General features: G+C 46.3%; 1 protein-coding gene across 4 annotated transcripts in view; it reads right to left on the bottom strand.

The window, feature by feature from the left end:
• The window catches only part of rarga (retinoic acid receptor gamma a), a 43270-nt gene that overhangs the window by 2801 nt on the left and 25301 nt on the right, over window positions 1-15168 (bottom strand). For all 4 annotated transcript variants that reach the window (XM_086141408.1, XM_086141406.1, XM_086141407.1 and 1 more), the window contains 6 exons: window positions 3044-3192; window positions 2550-2691; window positions 1449-1612; window positions 926-1102; window positions 447-651; window positions 118-276 (listed from right to left, as the gene is read on the bottom strand). In XM_086141408.1, coding sequence (XP_085997534.1) covers window positions 118-276; window positions 447-651; window positions 926-1102; window positions 1449-1612; window positions 2550-2691; window positions 3044-3192 — 996 coding nt within the window. The remainder of the gene's footprint in view (window positions 1-117; window positions 277-446; window positions 652-925; window positions 1103-1448; window positions 1613-2549; window positions 2692-3043; window positions 3193-15168) is intronic.

Here is a 15168-nt window from a genome sequence, read left to right as displayed (position 1 = left end):
CAAAAGATATGGTGATGCTACGACCGAAACTCGTGGGAATATTTTCAAGATCAAGCTTTTTTTTTTGTTTGTTTGTTTTATTTTGCTTGCATCGGGAACCCGTCCCTTCATACTGACCCTTGGTGCTGATTCCCCTGAGGTCGGTGATTTTCATCAGCATGCGGGGGAACATGTGGGGTTTGTTGGGGCGGCGGCGGCGGGCGTATATCTTCAGAGCCTCGAGCAGAGGCTCTTGGAGCTTATCGACTTTCTGGGGCTCCTCTAGATCCATCCGATCTGGTAAAAAAAAAAGCAGACACACCGTCAAAAAAAACAACATAAAATGATTCTATAAATCATGTTTGTTTTTTTTTAAAGCCCTTTTTAACTCGAAGCGGTGACAATATTGCTGCAACAGTGACCTTCTGGAACCACTTCCTCTTTGAATGACATGTCTGCTGCAGTACCTCCACAGATTAGGCAGATGGCACTGAGGAGGCCCGTCTCTGTGTCGTCCATCTCCAGGGGTAGAAGCTGGCCGGCGAAGGCAAACACCAAGTCTGTGAGCGGTCCGAAGCCGGCGTTGTGCATCTGAGTCCGATTCAGAGTCAGGCCATCCGAGAAGGTCATAGTGTCCTGTTCCGGGGTGTAACGTGTGCAGATCCTAAGCATCTATTGTGGGCAAAGAGGGTTAAAACAACACGGATGAATTTCAAGCGATGGGAAATATTAGAGAAATATACAAAATGACCAAAAATATCGAGATACTTTGGTTTCCTTTTCAAACCCAACACACAGGAAGAGTATTACTTGGTCAAGTGTTGTGCTATCATTTGTCACCAGCAGAGGCCGTTATTCTATTGTTTCACATGTAGTGAAACGCGCCTGGCTATCAACTTTGCTAAAAGAAAAAAAAAAGAGGTAAAAACAAAGAGTGGCTCCTCACCAGTATGTCCAGGCAGGCTGACTTGAGAAGGGTGATTTGGTCAGCAATGGTGAGGGTGGTGAAACCCGGCAGCCGCTTGGCGAATTCCACGATCTTGATGATGCATTTGGTGGAGAGCTCGCTGAACTTGTCCCACAGGCCCAGATCGAGCTGGACTCGGTGATCTGAGCTGGAGTTCTGGGCGGCGAATGGGACGGCAATGTCGTGGAAAAAAAAAAAAAAAAAAAAAGACAAACAGTGGTATGTAACCGTGTTTGAATGAAGCTTGAACGTGTCGGGGCTTTAGAAGCAAATTTACATTTTACATCAATCAAGGAACAAAAATCCATTTACATGTTGCATCAATCATTCAGAGGCCACACAGATGGCCTAATGGGGAACTGAATTAGTTAAGCCATCGCTGTGTTGGGAAAGCTACGGGGAATTTAGGTCTTTGCATGCAACTTTGTAGTCCCTACGTGACGGCATAGCTCTGAGAATATTGCCACACATGGCTTGCTACGTGTGTCTGTCTGCAACTTACGGTAGTGTATTTGCCCAACTGGCAGAGTGAAGGGAAGGTTTCTTGGTGAGCTTTGCTGACTTTATTAACCAGCTCCTCCAGCTCTCCACTCAGCTCATAACTCTCTGGGAGGACCACCTCCTCCTTCACGTCTTTCTTCTTCTTGTTTCTGTCGTTACGGACCGCTACATATGGAAAAACAAGACACGGTCGGTCAGCTCTAGAGCTCGTCTCCCCGTAATCGCGTAAAAAAACATCGGCGGCGAATGCGCCGCCGGCCACCGAGGCTCACGAGTGGAAAACCGTTGTGACAACTGAGGCTGCTCTTAACTGTATTGACATATTTCCTTTAGCACGGGCACTGGCCTCCTTATCGCAGCTCTCTTCCTTGTTCATCTCTCTATCTACTTGACTGGTGCACATAAGCCGGTCTGCTACTCTCTCCCTCCTCTCCTTCCTCCTCCCATACTTTCCTTCCTCTCAGGATATCCAGTAATAGCAGAGGCACAATGTGATCCCGGTCTTTACACACATCCCACACAAACATTACACCCACATACATGTCCCAGGGGCTCTGTGAAGGGCAAGAAACTGCCACTTACACACAAATGTCCGCGCACAAGGTCAAATTTAAGTACGAAACCGACCGGGGTCTTTTGCTAGCGTCGTGAATTCTAATCTTTGTCAAAAGCTCGGGGGCATCTTTTTTTTTTTTCCTTTCTTTCTGCTGTGTTGTGAATAAAAGTAGTATCTACGCTTGCCGGAGGGGGAGGTTTTCAGTGGAAACAGGAAGTCAGACTCATTTCATAATGCGATTAGTCATATGATTGGTACAGTGCCCAGCCTCACCCTGATCACCACCCCTGGTAGGCTCATCATCTGCTCATGTCTGCTGCATACTTTCCCATGGTGTCTGAGAGAGCATTAATTGAGCAATAAATTCACACTGTGTGATTAAATCCCATCTTTCTCTTAAGGGCGTGACTTGAATTATTCCGGACTTATGAAAAGGTAACTGAAACCGTGGCTGTGTCAGTATCCCCGTGTGTCAGGCGCCGAGTATGCGCAGGGTTGGGAGCGGCCATTCGGTGTGGCGGGACCCCCGTTCCTGAAAGGACTCACCTTCCTTGGACATGCCGACCTCGAAGCACTTCTGCAGCCTACAATACTGGCAGCGGTTGCGTGTGACCTTGTTAATCTGACAGTTCTTGTCTCGGTGGCAGGTGTACACCATGTTCTTCTGGATACTGCGGCGGAAGAAACCCTGGAGCGTCAGGAAGCGAGAGACAAAAGGCGAGAGGGCAATAGAGAGAGATTGTGTTATTGTCAAGTCATCAAATCAAGGATGTGACATTAAACTGTTTGTCTTTCAGCTCTTTCCAGCTTTGTTCTCACTTGAAGAAAAGCAAGCCATTAAATCTTCTTAACCCTGAATTGTCGTGACACACGGTTTTCCTCTCTCCTTTGTCATTTTATTTATAAAAAAAAAAAAAAAAGGTGACGAGTGTTTCTTCGCCACGTAACGCGAACGGACGCAAACAAACTTCTTCCTGGGGCAACGCAATAGACACGCACAGAAGCAAGCAAAAGTAACTCCGCCACATTCTTCTTCTCACCTTACAGCCCTCACAGGAACTGACCCCGTAGTGGTACCCCGAGGACTTGTCCTGGCATACAAAGCAGGGCTTGTAGACTCGAGGCGGGGGAGGTGGAGATGGAGAACTGGGTACCATCTCCTCTGAGCTGGTGCTCTGGGTCTCCACCGCTGTAGACAAGAAACAACAAAAAAAAAAAGAAAAAAATAGAGCACATGAGTAAATGTCGACAGTTAACGCGTGTGCGCGCTTGGGTTGAATGTTGAGCTGGAAGTTGTCGGCGGAGTATAGCGGTTTTGTTTCGTCGGGGAATAATGGTGCAAAAGAGTAGCGTACCAACAACATGGAGCTACTTTCATTTCCAACTACAAATATTTTGTGTGACAACGGAAGAACGGTAGATGGACGTCTGTCTGACAACTGAGACACAACAGTCAAAGGACGCCAGGCAGCTTGATTGGCAGGTTCCTCGATAAAGCCAGGTAACAGAGCGAGCGAGCTGCCGCCTCTGTGTCTCAAAACTAGCTCTTCGTCATTCCACCACCATCGTGACAACAGTGAGCGCAAATACAGAAGTTGCAGGGAAAATATATGTGAGCGCGCCACTTTCCCTTGACACCGAAGCCGAGATCGTGACATCGGTACTAATTCGAGTCGTACCCTCGCAAAACCTCGCCGTATTCCAAAGACGAGCCTGTTAAAGGTTTCCCTAGACGTGCGCGGGGTATGGATTCCATACGTCCCCGGAGAAGCATTAGCGCGCACACATCGGACCAGGCCCTTGTCACATATGCTAGCCTGCACAAACTCACAGGCACACATGCACTTCTTTCAACTTTCACCCTCGGTCACCCTCGAACTTCACCCCCACCCCCAAATGTGTGTCCCACCACCCTATGACACACAAACCCTATTTTTCTCTTGTTTCCTGGCCCTAAATTCCACAGTGCAGCCCTGCCAGGTTTTAATAGAGGCCTAAGCTCGTAAGGCGACCTATAAAGGCGGTCCCATAGCTGGACTGGAGGCCCCAGTCCGGCTGGCCTACACTTTATTGGGACTCAGTCACCTTGGGCAGCTATTCACACCACCAGCTGTAGCTCCCAGCCCGTAAAAAAAAAGCCAATCATAAAATAAAAAACAGGGAGGCTCTAAAATTCTAACTTTTACTGCGCCCACCTCCCCCAGCACTTTCAATGGAAAGCACAGAGGGCTAGCCTGAACTTAACCTACAACCCCCCTTCTCTCTCTCGCTCTCTCTCTCTCTCTCTCTCTCTCGTTCTCTCACTCTCTCTCTTACACACACACACACACACACACACCCAAGGCTGAGTCAAAAACCACCAGCTTGGCTTTTTACAAGAGAGGAGAGACTTCAAAAAGAAGAAAAAAGGGGGCATAAAGAGAGGAATTTGATCAAAAACAGAGAAGGGGGCAGAGGGGAAAAGGGGGAGGAGAGGACACAAGTTCCTGAGGGCAAGTCTTGTTCAAGACCAAACTGACCATTACTACCATTTCTGCCACAGCTGCTGAGACTGACCAGCCACAACCTCATTAATGATTGTAACAGAAATATGTCAGACATTTTTTTTTTCTGTGGCCTGCTGCTCAAACATCTGTTTTTCATATGTATTTTCATATTTGTCCATTCAGAATCCACATTCAAATTCCTCCGGAAAGCCTTACTTTGCTGGAGGCAAAGATGTTTTCCATTAGTTTTAAGAGCGATGCCGAAGCCAAATGTGCAAATCAATATAAAACCTGAAGTTTATACCGGCAACATGTTCCTACAGGATTTCTCATATCTCCTCGGCCAGATTATAACAAAGCGGCGAGGTCAGTGGGAGAGCAGAAACCCTCTGAACGTGCCATGAACCTCTATGTTTATGCAATAATAACATCGGCAAATGAGGCTGCAGACCGAGTGCTGACAACCCCTTAGAAAAGGACAAACCATATGTGGCGTTAAGTAACAAACATTGACTGACAATTTAAATGCAGGAAGAAAGCGAGCCAACGGGAGAGGGCCCTCTTAACTAAGAGAGAAAACCCAACAGGCTCCATCAACACATAAAATCTGGTTCATGCCAGAGAACATGACTCCTGTACCCGCCTTGCAGGCTTCACCATATTCAGGCCGCTCCATCCAAATCCCCCACGCCACTTACCCCAAGGCGCCACAGTAAGAGGGCCTATTCAGGCAGCTGCCATGAACCCCTTTCCCCGGTCTCCTCAACTCAGCTCATCACTGTTTAGAAAACAAAGCCCTGTGAAATGAGAGGCCTCCTTATCAGCGCTCCAAGGCCTGGGGCACCATTTGCATGACAATCCGCCTGCAGAGGCCTGTGGGCTGATGATGGACAGATGAGATGAGAGGAATGGGATAGGTGGGCTGCTGTTGTTGGCGGTGGGGGGTGGGTGGGGGCGGGCAGGATAAGAGAAGGCAAGGAGGCGGGATAGTTATCAGTAGTCACTGTTCGTTTCCTGCTAAGTATCAGTTTACTCCCTAATCCTTTCTCTCCTTGCTCTCTGCAAACAAGTGGCCCAGCTGCACTGACCGGGCCCTAATCCCCCGGTCACATACACACAGATACTTTTCGATTCACATGCAAAGAAAGACATACACGCAGGAAGATATTACTCACAAGACGCGAACTACGGAGCGCAAACACAATTCCTCCCACTCTGCATTACATTAGGGTGCTTGGGGCTGAGTGGGACATGTAGTGCATTATTCCCCACAACCTCATTAGGAGTGAAACGTAACTGCACATGACAGAAATAGCTGTTTAGCTGAAGGTGACTTCAAGTAGGTCAATTATATTAAATTCTGGGTCAAGTCAATTGGGCCCACTAAACTCCCTTTGGGTTCAACAGATACAATGGGAGAGAAAATGGAGAGAATAGAAAGATATCACGTATGGAAACGGGGAGTTTCTACAAACTAAAGCTGCCTCGTGTTTAATGGACTGGAAATGGGAGTGTTTTTCTAGTGTATGTGAGCAAAGGCATGACTATGCGGCTTGTGTTTTGTGTTGCAACAGACCCCTTCTAACTGAGCTGCATTTGACAGTCTGGCAGCGTAACAAGTATTCTTTCGAAATATGCGTGAGTTTTGTCTATGCGACTTGTTTGTATGACTTAATCTCCAGCCCGATGCGGTTTGAGACGTCTGGTCTTAGTGTACGAGAGTGAGCGCACAAGCTTTTATTGTATGGGGGACAGTATATCTACACATCACAGTGTCTGAGGGAGGGTTCATAACAGAGCACTAGTGCACTCTACAGTCTCCCATTAAAATATAGTGTTCGTGTGTGTGTGTGTGTGTGTGTGTGTGTGGGGGGGGTGCTTTATGTTCCCACTTTACTGTTCATGTTACTGCAAGCGTGGGCATGTGAGGCCTTTGTCTCCATCTTTGCCTTCATTAGAAAGCCGACAAAGCTTGCATGTTCTTGTCAAACCCGAAAGATTGCGAGGCTGAGGCAGCAGTGTGCAAGAGGGTGGGGTGGAGGGGTTTGCAGAGCGGCGCTCACAGCGGCCAGCGCGCCGGGTGTTGGGCAGACAGAAGTGGCAGAAGGGGAGCAGATTGAGGCGGACGGCGAATGCCTGGCTGGAGAACTTGCACGCACACTAGGTGGGGCCTTTGAGAGTGTACCCCCTAGCTGTTTACCTCATGGCAGAGGGTGGAACGCCACCCAAAGCACACTGAGTGACCATCAGCACACTGCCAGGCTTATATGAAGAACTGATTCTCATGAAAGAGGAAAAGAAAGTACCACACCCTTGTCAGAAGTACCAACAAGTTCTCGCTCTCTGCGCCCTCCTTCTCGCTCTCTCTCTCTCTCTCTACCCACGTCTTCCTGCCATCCCTCTGAGGCTTCTGATACAAGGTTCCACACAACAGATTGTTTCCTTCCTCTTGCTGCAAAGCACTTTTTTTTTTTCCAAATGAATACCGTCACTGCTTTTGTAGCCACCTCTGTGTCCCTTAGCTGCAACACACATTCTTCCACGCTCGCTCCCTTTCCCACAGGTTGAATAATCGCGGCGCTCTGTTCAAGCTCCGTTGCACACAGTTGAGTCACCTGCATGCTTTCAAGTCAGAGGTCTATCAAGTCTCTATTGTATGAGTTACACAAGCCCCACACACACGCAGACAAAAGGGCGCACAATGTAACCTGCCCACAATTGAGAAAGAAATAGTTTATACGGTGGTGGAGTCAAAAGCTGGGAGGAAGGGGGAAGGAATGTGTGTGTTGACAAGGGGGAGGGGATGCTTTCATTAAAGGTGCTGAGCAGTAGAGACGCCTTTCAACAGCTGTCAGAAAGCTCATTACCTGGGCTCCCACAGACACGCACACACCGACGTACACTTGCCCACTCGTAAAAGAGGCCCCGCTAAGCTGTCTTTGGAACAAGGTCTATGATTGTAAAATATCCCTCCTGTATTTGGATACTGGGCTCCTGGCCAGGGGATGGTTAAGGTTTAAGTGATAAAAACACACACCGAGCTGGCCAGAAATAGTGAGAAACCAGACATTAACAGACACACACACACACACACATACACCCCTCCAGGAATCCACACCCCTCTGTCAGAATCAGCAAAAGTCGTGATGCACAGAGGGAGAAGCGGGCCACGTGTAGAAATACATATGATGCATATATCTGACAACGGACCAGAAGTTTACCCACGGCAGAGCATTTGCGGATTTGTTGATCGACGTTGCTACTCGAAATACGTATTCAGACTCTCGGGCGCGGAAGAGCGTCCCTGCCAACATGCACACGATCTATACTTCTTTATCTAAAGCTCCTGCAATGAAACTGCCCGGGCAGAGCGGGGCAGGAAAGGCAGCAGGTGGGATAAGTCTGTATCCTCGGGGCACTTTTTAAAATGTGGAATTACCCTTTCAGACTTCTGGCGCTCTCAAAACACCCTTTCTTCTTTACAGCACCTCATAAAGGGCCTTTTGATATTTTCTTGATGGAGTCAGCCGAGCCAACATTTGGCAACAAGCATCCGCTTTTTCCTGCAACGCATGGGCCCTGAAAAGCAACGCGCACGTTGGCTTCAAATAGACAAACTTGGCAGCCAAACTGTTGGTCCCCCAAGAACTCTGCGGGTTTCCTTCAAACGTCCTTGCACAAAACCTGAGGAAGGAGGTATTAAAAAAAAAAAGGGGGGGGGGGGGGGGTCAAAGGAAATATAATTTCAATTTAAGTTTTTAGTCGACAGGCTTTTACGTCTAAAACAGGAAGAATACAATGATCGAGTGCATACTGTGGAAAAAATGTGCCCCTCATCCCTGCGGTGAGCTCCAGCTGACTCTTCATCTGCCCACCAGAAGACAGAGAGGAGCACAGCTCTTCTTCGCTGACTGGAGAGTGAACCCGAACCTGGCAGCGCGGCGCAGGCCCGGGTCATTGATCATGTCAAGGAGACAGGACAACTCGCGGGCGCCGGGTGAGGAAAGCAGACTGAGCCGAGGCAGGCGGACGGGCGAGGAGAGGAGAGGAGAGAGGAAAGAGGAGAGAGGAGAGGAGCGTCATCGAGGGAAACCCTGAGTCTTTTGATCTTGGGTTGTTTCTCGTCCTCCCAGACTTCCTCTCACCATCTGTAGCACTGGCTCTCACCTGTCTGTCTCTGGCAAGGCCACTAGTGCTCATTCAATTGCTATTGCTTCCTCTCCACAACAATAGAAACCTACAAAAGTAGAAGTAGTGCGGCCATGGCTGCAGCCTCGCTGTCAGAGGAAGTGAGGGGAAAGGAGGATAATGTAAACAACAACAGTAGTATTCACTCCTGCTCCTCAGGGAAGTACGGCAGACCAAAATGTGCAAACTGGAACCTGGTCTGGAAGGGAAAACGTGCAGCCACGAGTGCGGCCGCGCCGCCCGTTCATGCTCGGCATGCAAATGCATGCATGATGCATTTCAGCGATATGTATACGACTTACTTTATTTCGCAATATGCCATCTCCGGCATCTGTTCTGTTGTGAGACTTTTAATAATGAGCAGAAAACCCCCGAGGACGACTTTGGCGTCCTGATGTCTTGGTTGGTGACTCGCTGTGCACTCACACAGTGATTGTTTTTAAGACAAACTGCCACACGCTTATCTGTGGCACAAGTGGCACTCAAAACAGAAACAGGAGTCAACCCGAGAAACATTTCCTCCGGTGTTTCAACAGAGCAGTGATGCATTTGAGAGTTTTTCACTTTTGCTTGGCAACCAACTGCCAACAGCCTACCCACGCCTCGCCGTGAAGTTACCGGAATATCGACAAGATATTGAGATACCGTGATTCATAGTAGCCTCTCTTTGATCTTTTATGTAAACCGTAACATTTTCACTTTAACCATTGAGAGATACATCAGATAGGAAAAACGCCCATTCAGTCAGTTCCCATAGCAGAAGTGTACCCTAACTCATTCAGCATTCCTGAAGCAAATAAATCATACGAGGCAGCTCCTTTAGTGGACCACTTCCTGTCTTGCTGGCTGGGTGGTGTTTTTTTCTTTTCTTTGTCGTTTTTGGCAAATGTCTTCAAACAGTTGAACAGGATCTGATAAATCTAGACCTACTGACAGAACAACTACAGCCAGCTTTGACTAAATCTCAGATTCTGTTATGGTTAAGATATGGATATCATCTCTGCTAATTTGAAGCCAGTGAAGAGCATGTGCCTGTTTGTGAGCTCATATCATGTGTGCGTGTGAGAATGCAGTGTGTGTGTGTGTGTGTGTGTGAGAGTGTGTGTACACTCCATTAAGCCCCATGCAGTCAGAAACCTGCTTACAGTATTCTCTGTCTTGGTGACTTTTTTTTCCCCCTGCAGGAGAGATTAAGAGAAAAGTAAGGCTGCGACATCGCTCAAGGGGGGTGGGGGGTAAACCTGATCCTCAGACATGAATAAACATCACCAGGTTTATAAGGAAGAATTTCAGCACACATGAGCATGACAAACAGAGCCAGGACGGGGAGAGTATCACTATGAAAGCAAGGCAGCACAATGAAAGGACGTATCACCGCTGTAGTCTGTAAACGCCTGTGCCAAAAACTAATAAATAAAAGATTTGATTAAAACCGAGCCGAAAAACCGAGTTAAGTAATTTTCCACTGCCTTATAGTGGACTTTTTGTGCAACTGAATGGCTGCTGGTTCCATACTATGATACTAGGATACAAATACTGGTCATCTGTATGTACAGTTTGCATAAAAGTGAGAAAAATTTGCTCCTGTTTCCTGCTTTCACCTGATTTCATGTGATACTCTAGTCAAGGTAAACAAAATGGACCCATTAACAGGGTTTGCCACGCTTGTGACTTCACTGAGCTATGTGAGTGAGTGTGTGTGTATGTGTGTGCGAATAGAATTTTAATCTGTCATAGCTGAGGGATTTTTGTTTCCTTGCAAAGTCTCGTCAAAGTACAATACTGTCTTTGTGGCGGACCAATGAAATGTTTTAAATGTCAAACGCAAACCGATGCATTTTGATTTAGAGGCAAACCGTACACAGGAAATAGGCCAAAATAAAAATATGAATATCAGCTGAGCAATTTTGGTTGAGCTCTTTGGTACGCACAGACATCTATATTTGCCCAGTACAGAGTCAGTTAGACGCACGATAACCAGCACGTCAGTTCAAGCACACCTGCTATCCCCTCTTGGATCACACACACAAAGAGACACACAAACAAACCCATGCATGAATATACAAATAAACTCATACATCACTTGGGGAAAAAAGGGGGTTGTGGCAGTTGCACATTGGCAGAATTTGACTAATGTTGAAGTGAAGACAATGACAGCGTGCCTCCCTCCCTCCATCAACTTCTCCTCCATCACTCTCCACCCTTGAGCCCAGATAATAGTTGAACTCCACCAGCCGCCCACCACTCCCAGCCAAACACTTTATGCTACGTAAACACAGCCCATTCACACACACATACACAAAGGGAGGACAGTCAGTCTTGGCTGTCCGAGCACTCCGCTTCTCATAACAGTGAGCCCCTAGCAACACTCGAGCCAAGCTGTCAGTCAATAACACAGTGATAACAGTACTGCTCTCTTCACACATGACTCCAATGTGACACACACACACACACACACACACACACACACACACACACACACTCCTGTATACACGGCACTCACATCCACTGTACATTGCATTCTAGCCAGAGAAGGTACACACATGTGTGGGCACACACAAAAACACACACACACACGCAAACACACGCAAACACACACAAACACACTGCCAGTGGCCTACACCTATGAACAAGGGAAAACGTGCCCAATTCCGTTCTCAGTAAAAAGCCACAATAGCAGAAGCCAGACATGGGTGTTCGAGTGGGCGGCTACAATTACTCTGGAACCAGCAAACAATTGTGAAAGAACTTACGAAAGTGCGGTTTTTATTCTCTGTTGATTCATAGAGCAAACTATTGCTTATATTGCCTCAGAAAAGGGGCTGTTTTGTCTTATTGGACAAAAAAAAAAAAAAAAGCAATCTCCTTTATGTTATCTCTTGTGAAAGGAACATTTTTAACCAAGAAGTGACAAACATCCAGTCTGAGGTGACAGATTCAGCCTCCACACGGTGCTCGATGAGTTTTATTTACAGTGGTGTGACTGACGCTACCGAAGGGCCTATAAACTACTATTAGAGCAGAGCCGGATTCCAACACAGGCCTGTGGAATCCAGCCTGGCACATTGTCCGTCTCTGGATTTGACACAGCAGTTTGTGTTCCAACACCAACCAAACAGACACTTGAACGCTACATACACTGACATATGGGAATTCACGGACAGCCTCCACAAACCCAAGCACAGTTTACCATCTTGAACTTATGTAGAAGTAAAAAACTGCACTTGCACAGGGGAAATAAATCTAAGCAACTGCAGGGATGGAATCTGTTTATTTATAGACGGCACTGCTTATTAAACTGCTTATCTATTGCAGCAGTGTTTCCCAACCACTTTGCCGCAGCACATTAGTGTGCTGGGAGAGATCGTCAGGTGTGCTGTGGAAAAAGCCGACTTTCAACCGATTGGTCCAAAAATTATTTATTCAATGCAAATAATGTGTCTTAGTACATCTATCCATGCAAAAAGCATGCAGTGAGAGGCAGAACAATTATTGTAAATTCCGTCAGAAAAGCCGCCACTTTTTTAACACGCTTTGAAAACTGCAGCTTTTACAACGATGCGGCTAATTTGTGGATTATTACAGGGTAATTACAGTTGCTTCCTTCCGCCAACAATGTCACAGTGGACAAATAAAACTGTTTCGCCAAACCCACTCGCATTTACAATAATTCTTCAGATCAGCCATTTGGCACTTATTGTGTACACCCCTATTATAAAAAAGACGCGCAGAAATGCAGTTGATGCAGCTTTCAAGTTGAAAGTGATCAGTCTGGCAGTCAAAGAAGGAAATACAGCTATTGCAAGTAAGTTTGGCATCTGTTCTGAAAAAAAACATTTACTTTATGTACCGGTAGTTGTAGATGTTCCTGTCATTTGTTTAATTTCCAAAAAATCTTTCCTGTAATTGTTAATATTTCATTTTTCAATGGGGACACCTACAGCTTATAGACAGGTGCAGTGTAGACAAGTGCAGCTTCTTTATGCACAATTTCTTTTAAAAATTCAGAGGTGCCGCTTATATACAGCTCTACAGTCCGGATTTTACAGTAAATGCTCTTCCACTAGATGGCCACAGGTAGTGAATGAAGTTGTGTATCTACAGCGGCAGTGATACGCGATGGATAAATATTTGAAAAGAAAAAGTACTCAATGAGAACCCTCTGGTCCTGGAGAACATTCTGACCCAGATGAGGGCCAAAGTATGAGTAGTGGTCAAAAGAAAATAAAAAAGGTGAGCTCAAGACAATACAATGAAAATAATATTGCATTTGGATTCACTTTTTCTGTGGAAAAGCAGTCCAACAGCGCTATGGTTCCAAGCAAACTTAAATAATGCCACCTCCAAACTAAACACACTTCACTTCAAGATAAGAACACAGACTATTTTGTTCATCTGCATAAACAGACGGAAAAACAGGCAGCGTTGTTGAAGAAAACCATCAAGACGAATGAGACAGCTCTGAAAGCTAGCTACAAAGTTGCTGAACTCATGGCTAAATCCAAACAGCCCCACACTGTGGCATTAATACTACCTGCCTGCAAAATCATTGTAGAAGAAATGCTCGGCCCTGGCGCTGTTAAAGAAATAGCCCCACAGCGAGTAAGTAAATTGAGATTACGGTTTCATTCCATTTCATTAAAAACGTTTTAGACATAATTATTTGGTGGTGTGCCGTAAGATTTTTCTAACGTAAAATATGTTCCGTGGCTCAAAAAAGGATGGAAAATACTGTGTTACTGCACGGTGCAGGCAGCTCTGTTAGCAGGGTGGCGTGATTCTGTCCCCCCAAGTAATTCAACTGAACCAAAGACATTACGCTATAAATAAGAAGTAATAAAATGCAGAAGGCTCGATTTTTATGTGGCCAGCATGGCATTTAATATCATGGATATTAGAGCTTAATGTAGAATAACATTAATGCATTACAGGATAGGAAAAAGGGGATCTCTTTCTGCTTTAGTGTTAGCTTATTTCACCGAAACAGCGTATTTGGTTAATTTTAGCTTAATTGGTAAAAGGCAAGTGAAGCCCCCCCCACTCTGTCACATTCATTATAGAGCTGTGACCTTGGATGAGCTGACTACTTAAGCTATTTACCTTCAGCACATTAATTTGACAGTATCTTGAAAGGATCAACAGGGTCTATGTATATATAACAGTACTGACAAGTTCATTAGAGCTGCAACTATAAGTCTCCTTCATTCTCCTTACACCCCACCCGCGCGCCGCCCCTACCAAGATACCGCTATCTATCCTGAGTCCAAACCCCCTCAGGCATTCTAATCTTTTAATTGAATCTTTTGTAATTATAATGAAATAACTGCGGACTTCCATCAGGGAGAAAATGATCGGGGCCAGAATGTGCCAGCGGTCACAGGAAGCTCTTATTTCTCTGCCATTTTTGTCGCAATTTACCCTCATTTCAATTAGTTCCTCAATTCACATTTGAACAGCACATTAGGGGGGGAACAAAGAGGCCTGTGTGTGCTTGTGTCTGTGTGCATGTGTGTGTGTGTGTGTGTGTGTGTGTGTGTGTTAAGACTTTGATTGCATGCGGGGTGATGGACTGCACCGCCAATCTGTTTCTGCCAGTGTCACTCTTGTATATGTTTTGCTTGCAAACATCACAATTAATATCCAGCAGTGCTTAAAATGCTTGAGTTATTGGTGAGCTTTGGTGAGAGAAACACTCTTCCCCTTCTTCTGACCCTGGAGAACTGCTAAACGTAATTGCCTCATTCTTCTAAGCAAATGAACATTGACAGAGAGAGGATTGGTCTGCTCAGGCTCTCTCAAATGGCTTCCCTTGCAGTTGACTAATTCAGTTCTCATTGACGTATGACTAAATCAGTGTCCATTATCCTTACGTGTTAGGCCGCTCGGACGTAGTACCAGCTCCATGGCATAAGGCACTTAAGGGCATTACACAATCCAAGCTGGTTCACAGGTTCTCCTTTTCAGCCAGCTGACAAGGCCGCCACACATGGTGCAGATATGACACTGGCCAGGCTATAGCCTCCGACTAACCTCTGACATCAAGGTCCCCCTCCTCCGGTGGACAAAAAAAAAATCGGGGGAAAACTGACCACACACTTTTAAATACTCGGATTGTCCTTGGCGGGCAGCCAATGGCGGCGACACTTATCACCGCGAGAGATTTACAACGGAGATAAATTGCTCATCTTGAGGGGGAAATTTTGTTGAATGATCTGCCACTTTGCCTTGAAAACACAGGGTTTTGAAACACACGCGGTCACGAAACGCCGCGTCCTCCTTGAGTAAAAATAATTTGACAATCTGACCACAGGCAGGTGACTATTTGCCAGCCCGGTGGTTATTTTTGTGTGTGCTTATTGAGCCCGGCCGGGCAGGTCCCTCTGTTGTGCAGCTGGGCTCGCTTAATGAGATATCAGACTCAAACATCAATTCATCAGCCTCATTGATGAGGACAATGAGGGGCAACTGCTTCAGTAAAGAGAGGCATTATT

This window comes from Fistularia commersonii, chromosome 34 (genome assembly GCF_037954325.1).
Source record: "Fistularia commersonii isolate RoL2024-O1a breed Wild chromosome 34, RoL_Fcom_v1.0, whole genome shotgun sequence".
NCBI lineage: Eukaryota > Metazoa > Chordata > Actinopteri > Syngnathiformes > Fistulariidae > Fistularia > Fistularia commersonii.
This window is presented reverse-complemented; position numbering and strand designations above follow the sequence as displayed.